Here is a 14603-nt window from a genome sequence, read left to right on the forward strand (position 1 = left end):
ACCCATGTTCAGCTCCATATGAATCCATTTTGAAGCTGTTCCTGATTTCTAAGCTAAGTCTTAATGTGTGTGTATTTTAAGTTGTCATTCGAAAACAAAATGTTCTGCAGATTTGCCTTATGAGGATGTGTGTCCTGACATAGCCCAGTATGGGGTGGGCTTATTACTGTATAACTTTCTGCTAAGTAGTCAATTTTGTTTTTCACCTACATGGTCAATATTAAACAATTGTATTCATTAACTCATTCTGGTAAAATATATGGGCATCTACAAAATTAAATACAGTTGCCTTTTAATATTTTAATCATTTTTAATACATCTAAAAAATGCTTGCTTATTTAAAGTAGAGAGACTTTAATAAATGTTTATAACCTCATATGTATGTCTATGCATGTCATATTAGTTATTTAGCATGCCCATGGCTCATTTCTTGTTGATACTGTTTTATACAATCCATGTTTAAATTGTGTCATTTTGCATATTGTTCTTAGTGAAGATAATGTATTACAATTTTGCTACAGTCAAATCCAGTCAGTTTAGTATGAATAGAGCATTGCAACAATATAAATGAAACAGAACACCAAAAGATGACACAAATTACTGCAGTATTCTGACAAAAAGGCAGTCTGATAGAGCTTTCTTGTATCGCATTTCACTTTCCGTATGTTTAAAAGGAAAACTACAACTAAATTATACATGTTAGACTGAGGCAGCTGGTTACAGTACTGTATGCACAAATGAGCATTCACAAATCCTTTGCAATCTCAAAAATGAGGATCGCTGACACTAAGCTTTTGTTATTACACCTATGATAAAGGCAGTGGAACTCTTCACTTGCTGTTTCAGTTGACATATCTTAATTTCTAAAATTTCTGTGCATATTATTTTATTTCTTGTAGTTTTCCTTTTCTTTTACATGCCCTATGTTTAATAACTTTATCATATTACTAAGTTTTCCGCTCAGAGCATATTGTGCTATGTTCTCATTTGTCTTTTGTAGCACATACTTGTCTAATGTGTACTCTGCTGATTTCTTTCTTTTGTTTCTCATCATACTATGCATTAATTCATTGAAGAACCAGATGGTTATAATTCATCTTCAACAGGTAAATATGAATCACTACTGAATACTTTCATGTTCCGCTAGTTGTATTTCATTGATTAGACTTAATGAAAGAGCTGTGTGATCAATATAATAGACACTGGCTATTATAAAGCTACACTTGTAGCTCTTCTTCAGGTGAAATATTTGAGTAACGGCATTAGCGGATTTTGATTAAAAAAGCACATTAAGGTAATTTACAAAGCGTGAAAGTGCAGTTTCTATGGTCGAAATGCAGACATTTAGTGCAATGTGCATAAAGGCATCTGCAGGGGAGCAGTATTTCCTATGTTCTGACAACAGAAGATTGATGCATCACGGGTTTCAGAACTAAATATACTGTAGGCTAAGCAGACTCCTTTTATATAAAAAATATGGACTAGAATTACTATGCTATGGCTTTTCCAAGCAGCCCACTCTCAGCGAGTTTGATTCTAAAATTTAATGCAGTCATACTATTAAATAAAATTCCAGGAGTGTTTTGCATTTGATATCATTGTTGTTTTAAATTTCTTGGTGAAAACAGCTGAGAATCTTGCAAGACCTGACACTTAATAAATCTTGCCCTATGTTTTTAAATGGAACACAACGGGCATAGGGCCTTATTCAGGATTGTTAGCAAACCAAAAAAGTTAGCAATTGGGAAAAACCATGTTGCACTGCAGGTGGGGCAGATGTAACTTGTGCACAGAGATTAGATTTGGGTGGGTTTGTTGAAACTGGAATCTAAATTGCAGTGTAAAAATAAAGCAACCAGTGTTTACCATACACAGAAACAATATAACCCAGCCAAATCTAACTCTCTGCACATGTTACATTTGCCCTATCTGCAGTGCAGCACGGTTTTGCCCAGTTGATAAATTTTTTGATTTGCTATCAAACCTGAATAACCCCCATATGTAAGAATGATATCCCTTCACTTCTATGATTAATTTAATATATAAAATAAGTTGAAGAAACAGTGTTACAGGAGTCAAGGTCTGTCCCCTGTGTGTTGTTCCCCAAAAACATGCTGACAGCAGGGAGTTGACAACACCCTTTGACTGATGCAGACTTCAGTAGGTGTGTATATTACCAGGTGGTAGTGGTGGGTTATTGGAACACAAGTTTATAATATTTTGTAATGTTTAGGATTTATACACAAACCTGCTTTTTCTGTATTAAGTGGACTTAGACTTAATACACTTTTTAAAGGTGGTACAGGTTGAGTATCCCATATCAAAATATTCCGAAATACGGAATATTCCGAAATACGGACTTTTTTCAGTGAGTTGTATGTCACTGATAATGGCACTGTAGCACAAGGCTTTCTCAGTTTTGAACATAACCTCGCACATTGTGGATAACTGCAGCATTCTTAACTTTACATAACAATGTTTAATCTCAAATGCGTCAACCAGTTACCATAATGATACAGTCTTTTAAGAAGCTATTACAATTGTCTAGCCACCTCTGGGGCCAGAAAATTAACTATAACATCTTAATACTACTTAATAAACAATGAGCCTCGTGTAGCTACCTATGAGATGCAGGCATTAGTGCAGTTCTGGCGAATTAGCCCATATTTTTAAAGCAGCAATAATTTAAAAGGCAAAAGAAACCTGGTTGTAACATGTAAATGATTGCTTCTTTAAAAATGTACGTGCCTCACAGGATATTACATACTGTAAGGTCCAATATAACTTAGATACCATAAATAAAAAAGATATATATACACAAAATCCGGCGCTATTTGTTGTAGTGAACACGCCTGCTGCTATGTCCAAAAGGCTGGGTTCACAGCCTGAACAACAACATACAAAAAATACAAGGACAGCGCTGGCACATTCACATTAAAATAATGCTTTTAATAACCCATATAAAACATTCAGGTACACAATATTTCTCATTAGATATAATTAAAATATATGGTTCATATAATTCATACCATATAGCTATCTTGTGTTGCCAGCCAGAGAATATTGCACAATTCTAACTATATATAATAGCATGCAGCTAAACACTTAACCTGAGCAATCTCATACGACCCTATTGTCACAATTGTAACCTTTTTTGGAAGCCTGTTACAATAGTAGCTGATGTTTGTAATTTAGTGCCTGTATAGCTATTTAACGAGCCTCCTTCAAGTGGCAGTTCTTTGAGTGCACAATTTATAACGCAGTCTCTGCACGGAGTTTCTACGTATACTTTAAACTGGTATTAGATGTTATTTCCAGCTTTATAATTATTCAAAGTCCCCGCTCATCAGAGCCATAGGATAGGTCATCTACGTATTAATTGACAGCTTTGCATGTGCTTGAATACCTCTCCCGGCTATCGCTTCAAAAAATAGCCTTATCCGGAGTCCACCGTATGATGGATAGCAGGTGAGATGTCCAATCCTTTACATGTGGGTAGCTGTCTCTGGCCGGCCGGCACTTACTTGGTATATCCAATACTCCTTGCAGTACTCAGGGCTTTTTTGTATCTGAAAAAAAAAAGCCCTGAGTATCTGCAGTACAACTATAGACACTGATGAAGCCGCTGATGGAACTCTAAGCGGAGAAACGCGTTTGTCATAACTACTGCAAGGAGTATTGGATATACCAAGTAAGTGCCGGCCGGCCAGAGACAGCTACCCACATGTAAAGGATTGGACATCTCACCTGCTATCCATCATACGGTGGACTCCGGATAAGGCTATTTTTTGAAGCGATAGCCGGGAGAGGTATTTAAGCACATGCAAAGCTGTCAATTAATACGTAGATGACCTATCCTATGTCTCTGATGAGCGGGGACTTTGAATAATTATAAAGCTGGAAATAACATCTAATACCAGTTTAAAGTATATAGAGAAACACCGTGCAGAGACTGCGTTATAAATTGTGCACTCAAAGAACTGCCACTTGAAGGAGGCTCGTTAAATAGCTATACAGGTACTAAATTACAAACATCAGCTACTATTGTAACGGGCTTCCAAAAAAGGTTACAATTGTGACAATAGGGTCGTATGAGATTGCTCAGGTTAAGTGTTTAGCTGCATGCTATTATATATAGTTAGAATTGTGCAATATTCTCTGGCTGGCAACACAAGATAGCTATATGGTATGAATTATATGAACCATATATTTTAATTATATCTAATGAGAAATATTGTGTACCTGAATGTTTTATATGGGTTATTAAAAGCATTATTTTAATGTGAATGTGCCAGCGCTGTCCTTGTATTTTTTTTAGATACCATAAATGTTATTATTTTTAATACTTGAAATAGAAAAGCACCTGCAGTAAAATAATAAACTGCAATAAGTATATATTTTTTTATAAACCTTTTTTTTTAACAAAGTAGTATCTCTCAAATACACATAAATGTGAGATTAATGAAATAAAATGTATCACAGTATGACAACACTAAATGGTGCAAATAATAAAAAGAGATGTAATGATTAAGTAACCTAAAAACCGTTTAATAAAACAAATATAGAAATATGTACACAATATTTGTGTGGTGAAATCAGCATTAAACATTCACAATAGCAATTGCAGTGTTAAAAATTCTTAGGTCTGTAAATGAATAGGTATAATATTCACCATTGTCCTCCGTAGCGAAGGGGTTAACACCGCTGTCTATTTCCTTATGAAGCATCCTCAACCAATATATGCTGTAATACAGTAGTATAAATATGCAAACTATGCATCGCCTTGCCCAGTAAAGTATTGCACTGCCTCATCTGCCATAGAATTTTTACTCCAGAGTTTTGACTATAAAAATAGTTAAAATAACACACAGAAAATATTTTTAATATATTCTTTGCATTTTACATATACTGTATATAGTCAAAACTCTGGCATATACGTTAGCATGACAGGAGAGGCTCTGCCTTACCCACTGGTAAATAATGCTAGTGCATATAGTGCATGCATGATAATGTAGCAGATTAATAATAGCAATGCACTGTAGTGAATACACCATAGTGCTGTGCAGTATAATGTAACTTATGTAAAATGTATAATTCAAGTGCAGTCTAGAACCTGATCCCTAGAGGATAGGATGGGCCCTCAGGCAGTGGGGCTCTCTGGGGGTTTCCTCCATACACATATGGACCAGTCTGACCCTGAAGAAGCCCGTAGCTTACATAGCATGTGAGACTTACTGCTGGGCCCCCGGCCCCCTGGATCTACTCTACTGCTGCTCTTGTTGCTTTGCTAATGAGTATAATCATTACAAATCTTTTAGTTCCAGTGAGGGCATTATTATTAAATACAGTAATTTTTCATTCAGTGTTATGGCCACTTTAAATCCTGCAGACAAAACTGTATAAAATCATCTGCTTTGAAAACCTGCTGCTTAGTAAATCTAGCCCATATAATAGTGTTGTTTCTGCTGATATAAATCTGGAACCAAGTCTAAGAAGTGAAGGTATTTTATTGCATCATTGGATTAATATCTGCATAGATTTTTCATCATTTTGTTATAATTGGGTTGACCTTTAAAACACTGGTTTTGAGATAAAATGATTATCTAACTGTGCCATCACAGAGAAATGTATGCTCATCCAGTCATTATAAAACCTTAAGATCCAACTAGTAACATTTTTAAATTTAAGTTTTCATATTATTTCTTCTGCTAAAGAAATAGATTTTTGTTTATGCAGCTTTTATAAATCTGCTGTATTCCCCTTACCTGGGATACTCCCTTACCAGGTTACATAAGGTGAAGATAGAAATGAATATACTGAGTTTTCAAATGTACAAATCCAAACCAGGCGCAGTATAAATAATAAAATTTAACACCCGATGCTATTAATGAAGATTAAATATGCAGCACCTTAATCTACACTCTGCTGTGTAGAAATAAAGAACACTCAATTAAATACTTATGATGTTTAGAACACCAGTAAGGTCCGCATACAAATTAATAGATTTATTAAAATACATATTTCACACAATACAATAATAAAACAAATATAATAAAATGGAAATAGGATAACCATAAATTTCCCAAAATGTCTAAAATCAGCTAAGTGCTTTTGATTGTGCGCTCCACAGTTCTTTAGTTTAATGTCTCAAATGTTCTTTGTATCCATTCAAAAGATCCACATTAGCAGCCAGTTCATTCAAAAACCTCATTCATCGGAGGCAAGGGGAGAGCGCTGTCTAGTAATGTCCTAGCGCTATGCTCCGACCCTTCGTGCCTCTTCCTGTTAATTACTGTTTGATGACAGCTGTGAGAAGATGCGCCCACAACAGACATTGGTTAGTTTAGCCACGGAAACTTTGATATACGCTGTCAGCACACAAGGGGATCTCTTAGCCCCCAGGCGGTATATATACAATTGCAGTGTTTTGAACACTCCAGTCTTGCCGCACTGGGGGGTCCTTGTTGGTATGAGGATTTTCTGGTCAAGAAGGATCTCTTTGGATTAGTTAGAGCGCCCTTCCATTAAAAATTGCCGCTGCCCTTACGTGTTTCACCACCCTAATCAGCTGTCGGTTTTGTCACCCTCTGACAAAACCACCTGTTGATTAGGGTGAGAAATGCATAAAGACAGCGGCATTTAGGGAAGGCTGTAATTATCCTATTTCTATTTTATTATATTTGTTTTATTATTGTATTGTGTGATATATGGTTTTTCAAATGTCGCTGACATTAGTAACTGACATCTAGGGGTGGTTTTAGCTGCTACTACGTCTTTATGTATTGATACGCCCACCGGATGCAGCATTAACATAAAGACGATGTGCTTACAGAGACGCTATTGGCGGGCCACCGACTGCACCTTCGGACATTGCACCTGCCTATGCAGAATTTCCAAAGGGACCATGCACGCCAGTGTCAATGAACCTGCACCTGTAGGTGCCGTCACTGTCACTGAAATGGCCATAAAACGCCCCAAACTTTTAACCCCCTTAAGTTACCACCCAGGTACGACCATCTAAGTTGCATGGAACTCCTCCAGCGGTAACCATCAGGATACATGCTCAGTGCGTTCCGACTCCAAATCACCCCCTGGTGTCACTTCCAACTTAACACATGTAAGCAGAACCTCCATCTTTCAGCTGAAAACAAGTTGAATACAGTATATGCTGTTTTTGTTATCTATGGCAATTGGCAAAAAATATAATTTACCGGTAATTTCATTATGAGTTTGGGAATATTAACAAAAATGTGTCAGATTCCCTTTTTAAGTTTTATAATATCAATAAAATCTAAGTGATGACCTCCAATTGCTGCACAGAGCGACAAGTTCAGCCTTTGGACCTTTTTCAGCTTCTGTTGCAGTTTTGTAATTTAGCAAAACTGCAACTTCTAGCACTTGCATGTTCATGGCCGCCAACGATGCGCCTGGCAGCAAAGGCAGTTGGACCACCACCATCTTACCCATCGCAGCGGCTGAGTGAGATTCTCGCGGCTGCCCCAAAAATGGCCTGGACCCGCCCCCATTTTCACTACCATGTACCCGCAATGCCGCGTTACCGCCTTGTGAATGCCTCCGCATGTCAGTCAGCACATCAGTGCGATGTGATCACATTTACCAACTAACGCACGCGCAGAACGTGCCTTGTGCGTTCAATTGGCTTTGGAAATAGTAAAATGCAATCAAATCGTGAATGCAATCTAAGCTGAAGAAGGACCTTTGTCCCACAGAATAGTGCTCATCTTCTCACAGCTACAGTTGTATCCATAGAGATTGGCATAGTTTACCTTGTAACTACTATTCTTTAGAGGGGTGATAATGCATTTTGTTATGATGATGATGATGAGTACTCTGTGCAGTATACTTCTAGCGCATAATTACATTGGGTTCCTGTATAACTTTTATTTAGTCTATAAATTTATAAGTATTATGTTTATGAAAAGTAATATATGTCTTTATATATTTGCCTCTATTCTCTCTGCCATAGGCCACTCTATTGTGTTGCCCCACTTTCCACCGCTGCAGTTCTATATGAAATACATTCAAATAATTGATAACAAACTATGCAGAATGTGTTGTATTTTTTAATAAGTAAATAAATGATTACTTTACAACACAAGAATAGGATATAGGGGGTATCCAATTACCTGCAGGTAATTGTACACCGATGCGGCGGGCCCTCCAACCCCCCTACCCACCGATGCTGCCATTTATTGCTGACTATGCTTCTGGCACACAAAGCATAATCTGCGATAAATGGATGCCAGAGCTGCAATAGCACATGAGATCAGGGATGTATCCATGATAACACATGGGATATGGTGTTTCACATGATCACGGGTCCGGTAGTTTCGGCACCCACCCCGTCCTTTAAGATACTTTAGATGGGTTTAGCTGCTTTGAACCCGGAGTTGTCAGTCGTGTAAAATGCTAATTGGCATATTATCGGAGCAACAATTGAATAGCTTTGCCTCTGGCTAAGGTTTGATACTTCTCGTGATGCACCTACATATCAAAAACTGGCAAAGTCACTGTCACAGAGACACCCAACTGCAATCATTACAAATTTATCATTTTGATTTATTATTAGTTTATAAGGAGCAACAAAAATACATAGTGCCATCCTTTGTCAAAGTAAGGGAGATTTCATGGCATAGAGCAGGGGTGGGGAACCTTTTTTCTACCGAGGGCCATTTGGATATTTATAAAATCCTTCGGGGGCCATACAAAAATTCTCAACTTAAAAAATTACCCTGCCCCCCAGTAGGTCTACCTCTTAGAGGTACTATGTGTGCGCGCCGGAGGCACACGCGCGCCAAAAAATGGGTGTGGCCAGTTAAAATGGGACGTGATACACATATGCCCCCAATAGTGCAGTGCCAGATCCACAATTGCCCCCACAGTGCCAGGTATACAAATGCTCCCCCACAGTGCCAGGTATACAGATGCCCCCACAGTGCCAGGTATACAAATGACCCCCACAGTGCCAGGTATACAGATGCCCCCACAGTGCCAGGTATACAGATGCCCCCACACTGCCAGGTATACAAATGCCCCCCACAGTGCCAGGTATACAGATGCCCCCACAGAGCCAGGTATACAGATGCCCCCCACAGTGCCAGGTATACAGATGTCCCCACAGTGCCAGGTATACAGATGCCCCCACAGTGCCAGGTATACAGATGCCCCCACAGTGCCAGGTATACAAATGCCCCCCCACAGTGCCAGGTATACAGATGCCCCCACAGTCCCAGGTATACAAATGCCCCCACAGTGCCAGGTATACAAATGCCCCCCACAGTGTCAGGTATACAGATGCCCCCACAGTGCCAGGTATACAGATGCCCCCACAGTGCCAGGTATACAAATGCCCCCCCCCCCCCGTGCTGCTTACCGCTGCTGCTGCTTGCTGCTCCATTCGGCGGTGTTTCTCGTGTGTCAGGACAGGAAGGAGAGCGCGGCTATGTCGGGCGGTGGCGTGTAGGACTTCAAACCAGCCGCCGGTTCGAGAGACAATCAGAGCTCGTCGACCGGCAGCCGCGGCTCCTGATCGGCTGCCGGTCCGCGAGCTCTGATTGGCTCACGAACCGGCGGCTGGTTTGAAGTCCTACACGCCGCCACCCGACATAGCCGCGCTCTCCTCCCTGTCCTGACAGCTGAGACACGCTGCCGCCGGACTGAGCGGTGGCGTGTCACACTGACAGAAGCGGGTGTGCCGGAGCAAACGGCTTCGCGGGCCTTATACAGCCCGCGGGCCAGAGGTTCCCCGCCCCTGGCATAGAGGTTCAACAGGCAAAGTACAGAACTTTCAAGAGGCATAATACAATCAATGTATAACATGCAATAGACAAGGTATGTAACATATGTCATAGAGACCATGTGGGAGGCAGGAAACTAGGGGTGAGCTGTGTCAAGCCTTTAAAATAGAGGAAAAGAGGACAAGTTGTTCATAACAACCAAACGGGTTCTAGTTAGCATTTATCAATAACATTTTTTGAAATGACATGTAGAAGATGATTTGTTGTTTATAGGCAACTTCTCCACTCTTTATAAGGCTGATACTGTACAGGCAGTGCTATTTTTCAGCAGGAACTCAGTTCCTGAACCTGTCCTGGGCAAAAATTTATTTTCTATAAGAAAGGTTTTATTTTATTGAGCCAGTAGGGTGGAGTTAGGTGGAAAACTGGGAGGCTTTGATGAACAGGTGACTTTTTTAGGATTTGTCTGGAACCATTGAGACTAGTATAATCCAACGGTGCTGTTCATTGGAGTCTGCTTTAGTCTTTTCCCAACTTGCTAGGATTATCTCACACACTGGGGGCATCCAGATCTGATCGCATATGTGCTAAATTTAGAACATTTGCGATCAGTTACTCTGACATGCAGGGCTAGTCAGGCCCTTACCCCCCACCCCCACCCCACCCCTGCGCACGGGTGCAAAAGCATCACACGGCGGCCTGCGCAGCCTAGCGTTCTGGGTTGCAGCGGCTGCGTGTGACATCGGTCCGGACATGCCTGCATTGTTCATACTGCGCCCCACCAATGGCATTCTAACGCCATTGGCAAGCCCTGTGACCGCTTTTAGCATCTCACTGTGCCTCCTGGGGTGTGCGAGGGCGGGCACTCCCCAAAGGGCATCAGACTGCGATCGCTGCAGATGCAGCAATCAAGTCTGAATTGCTCCTTCTGTCCTCAAAACAGTTCACATTTTCCAGGTCACCCAGCAGCTGCACAGGCATGTTAATTACTCGCTGACACATTTTAAAGTTCCGCAGGTGGAGCTACAGTAATTATTTCACTTGTGATTCTGGAAATCGTGCCCTGTGTAAGAACCTATATAGTATATGTTGTTTACTGATGAATGTGGCCTCAAAACTATAATTATACCACCCCAAAAACGTCTGTACCAAGATTTCTCTGCCCATACTGTCAAACATTCTGATATGGCATAATAGTTAATAATTATATTTACAGTATAGTAAGGAATGGTGAGTCATTTAGAAAACGAAAAACTTGTGAGTTGATGACACGTTTCATTCAAGATCAGTTCTAAAAATAATCCTTTTACCATTACTTTCAGCATTTTTAATGTTCACTGATTCTTGAGAACAGCATTTCTGTATTGTATAGTAGTCTGAGAACAGCCTTTAAAGTACCACGTTGTAGAATATGGCTTATGCACCTGTGCTCTACTGTGTTTGAGTATGTTGTAATAATGTGGGAGTTCTTTATGCTGGTATACAGGCCAATCATCTAATATTGCATTTTGTATGGGTGGGGGCTTGGGGCACAGCAGATGCAGTTTCTGTTATTTTAATTACTGACTGAGGGATATTTGATGTAGAAAATAGGCACACAGATGAGAAGTTGTTCTAACACAGTGGCTGTAGTGTATGAAGTGTAAGGTGCAAAATCTGCTGTGGTTCCATCATGTACTTTGCTTTCCTCCAGTGCACATAAGTTTGTGTAGCTAGATAGTCTTTGTGGAGAGCCAGATGTCTGCACAAGACAATGGAGGAGAGTTGGATACATTAAGGGTGTGCCCTACAAAACTCATTTCCACTTTCCACCGCCCAAAGAGGTGTCACTTTTTTGTAGGGTGCTCCTTGCCACTCTAAAGGTGGGTACACACTAGTAGATATATCTGCAGATCAACTGATCTGAAGATATATTTATGGACGGATCGGGCAGTGTGCTGGTCATACACACTGCCCGATCCGTCGGGGACTGACGTCATGAACTGGGCGGGCGTGTACACACGCCCGCCCAGTTCAGCTGTCAATCACCGCCGGCCGCCGCAGCATGTGTACGGGCGGTCGGCCGACCGCCCCGTACACACACAGCGATGTGCCAATATATTGGTAGATATATTGGCCGTCGGCTGTGCTGCGCGGCCGACGCGATATGTCTGTGAACGACGGAGTTCACAGACGTATCGGCCGTACACACTGGCCGACAGTTTCGCGATATATCGGCCGTTCAAGAGAACGGCCGATATATCGACCAGTGTGTACGGGCCTTTAGGGCTACACATCAATTTACACCATACAAACTAAATTAGCAACAGCTGTAATTCAAAGTGGTCTACAGGGTCTCATCTTTTATTTTTATTAGATCCCATTATGTCTCTCTACGTTGTGCACCAGCAGAGAAACACGTTACTAGGCAGACTCTGAGCAATTAAATAGAAGGCTATACACGTTAAAACTTCACATTTAATAAAAACCATTCCAATGTACTTTTAATTACATTTTTCACTTAAGACAGCCTAAAGAGAATACATGAAACTGTAGATACTAAAGTAGTACGAAGCTGGAGTTTGATATGACATTTACACATTTACACAGTATGCTTATTCTACTTTGCAGAGATACACTATATATATATATATATATATATATATATATATATATATATATATAAGAGAGGAGATTATGCATGCATTATGCCCTTGGCTGGCCCGTTTGCCGGGCTGACCAGGCAGAGGCCTCGGTGTACAACCAAGGTTATTATAGTGGGCTTCATAGATGAGGCCGAGACCTAGTATATAAACATATATGAAGAATCTTTGTCATACTCTGTACTAGTTAAATACAGATGTGTTCAATTCTTATCTAGCCTCCCTAGACGTTAAACAGTCTTTCTATTCCTGCCATGCCATGGCGTGACTTGGCGCTTCTTTTTGTGCTACTTTTTTGATTAAAGTGTATCTTATTCACAAACCGATGCAAATTGGACGCACAAGCAGCTTTTGCTGATTAAAATGTTATGCAGCATGCCTAGATTCTGTGTGCAACTGCAGCTGTATCTGCATACGAAATGTAATTTTTATCAGCAGAGTCTGCTTATGTGACCTATTTGCATAGTGATGTGTATATGATGCATTTTTTCGACAAAAACAGACGCTAACAGAGTTGCACAGGGCCTGCCAGCTTACTCACGCCTGGCATCTCCCGCTTTGTGGTGTATTGAAGCTAGATGTTTGAGGACATCTGTAATGATCTAATACAAGGGTTCTCAAACTATTTTGCTCTGGGATCCCATCAGACAATGAAAATGATTACAGGACCCCAGCAAATTACCGCAGAATGGCCACCACACATGTGTGGTCAGCAGATTGTGCATGCACAGTAGCATTTGTGAGGCACAAAGCAGAAGTGAAGTGACCCCTAATGCGATCACTTAATTCGATCACAAGGTGAGACAGTGTCTGACAGGGAGAGGCAGTGGGTTGCAGAGGGTGACAGGGAGGCAGAGGGTATCAGGGAGAGACAGTGGGTGTAGGGAGAGGTAGATGGTGGCAGTGGGAGACAGGTTAAGGCAATGGCTGGCAGGGAGGATGGCAGCAAGAGGCAGAGGGTGACAGGGGGATAGCAGATGGTGACTAAGGAGAGGAAGATGGTTTCTAGTGAGAGGTAGAGGGAGACATATGATGATGGGGAGGCAGTGGGTGACAGGGAAATTCAGAGAGTGGCAGTGAGAAAGAGGTTGAAGCAGTGGCTGGCAGGGAGAGGTATTGGATGAAGAGGATGACAGTGAGGTAAAGGAAAAAGGCAAAGGGTGATAGGAGATGGCAGAGGGTAACAAGGGGAGGCAAAGGTTGGCAGGGGGTGGCACTGGGTTAAAGGGGATGGCAGTGGGTAATGGATGCTGGTAGGGGTTGCCAGGAGATGGAAGAGAGATGCAGAGGGTGACTAGGGAAAGGGAATGGGTATTTAATTAATGTGTTTTCCGAAGTTTCCCCTCCACATTCTGTATTGTGTGCTCCCCTGTTCCCCGAATCCACAGACAAACCATAAATTCTGCTCCCCCTCCTGTGGTGCCCGCAGATGACCCCCCATGCTGCACTTACTAACAAGAGGTTCTTCACAGTCTCAGAGTTCTCCTCCGAGTCTGACTGTGGTCCACTGCTGTCTGTCTGTTTCATCTGCAAGTTTCCTACAACTCAGAAGCCCCAGGACCAGGGAGTGCCCTCGCTGCCGGTCGTGTGTCCCCTGTGGATATCTGCATGTAGATGAGGGAGCCAGGAGTGTATACTGCTGGTGGAAGCAGCAGCGGCTGGTGGACGGGACAGGAGAGGTAGAGCACTGGGTTGGAGGCAGAGCCGCCTGATGACTCCTCCGATCTCTAAACCTGTGATCCAAGGAATCTGAAGAAACACAATTTAATTAATTTTTCAGATTCCTTGGCTAAGCAATCATAGGAGTCATCAGCCTGACGTCAGCAACATGGAGTCACGACCGCTTGCTGAGACGGTCGCGACCCACTTTGGGATCAGGACCCACAGTTTCAGAACTGCTGATCTAATATGTCCACATTAGTGAGAGGTATTGGGCCAAATGTAATATGTTGCAAATATTTTTTTGGGATCAAACTCGCACCTACTTGTACAATATTTAGGTGCACGTTTGTCCCGAAACTCGCAAATATAATAGCCTGCAAATTTTAGAGTTCATGGCTATTACAAATGCAAGTCTATTAAAGTTTTTTTGTTGTTAAACTTGCAAGTTTCATTAAAAGGTGCGAATTATACAGAAGCATGGTTCATTAAAAGTTTTGAGTTGTACAGAAGCATGCACAGATCATTGAGGTCTGTGCATGCT

At 41.3% G+C, this 14603-nt stretch overlaps 1 protein-coding gene across 15 annotated transcripts in view; it reads left to right on the plus strand.

The window, feature by feature from the left end:
• The window catches only part of RIMS1 (regulating synaptic membrane exocytosis 1), a 581909-nt gene that overhangs the window by 375459 nt on the left and 191847 nt on the right, over positions 1-14603 (plus strand). For 9 of the 15 annotated variants that reach the window (XM_063916791.1, XM_063916794.1, XM_063916796.1 and 6 more), the window contains one exon: positions 1077-1106. The exons of the other annotated variants lie outside the window; for them this stretch is intronic. In XM_063916791.1, coding sequence (XP_063772861.1) covers positions 1077-1106 — 30 coding nt within the window. The remainder of the gene's footprint in view (positions 1-1076; positions 1107-14603) is intronic. 15 annotated transcript variants of the gene reach the window in all.

This window comes from Pseudophryne corroboree, chromosome 4 (genome assembly GCF_028390025.1).
Source record: "Pseudophryne corroboree isolate aPseCor3 chromosome 4, aPseCor3.hap2, whole genome shotgun sequence".
Lineage (NCBI taxonomy): Eukaryota > Metazoa > Chordata > Amphibia > Anura > Myobatrachidae > Pseudophryne > Pseudophryne corroboree.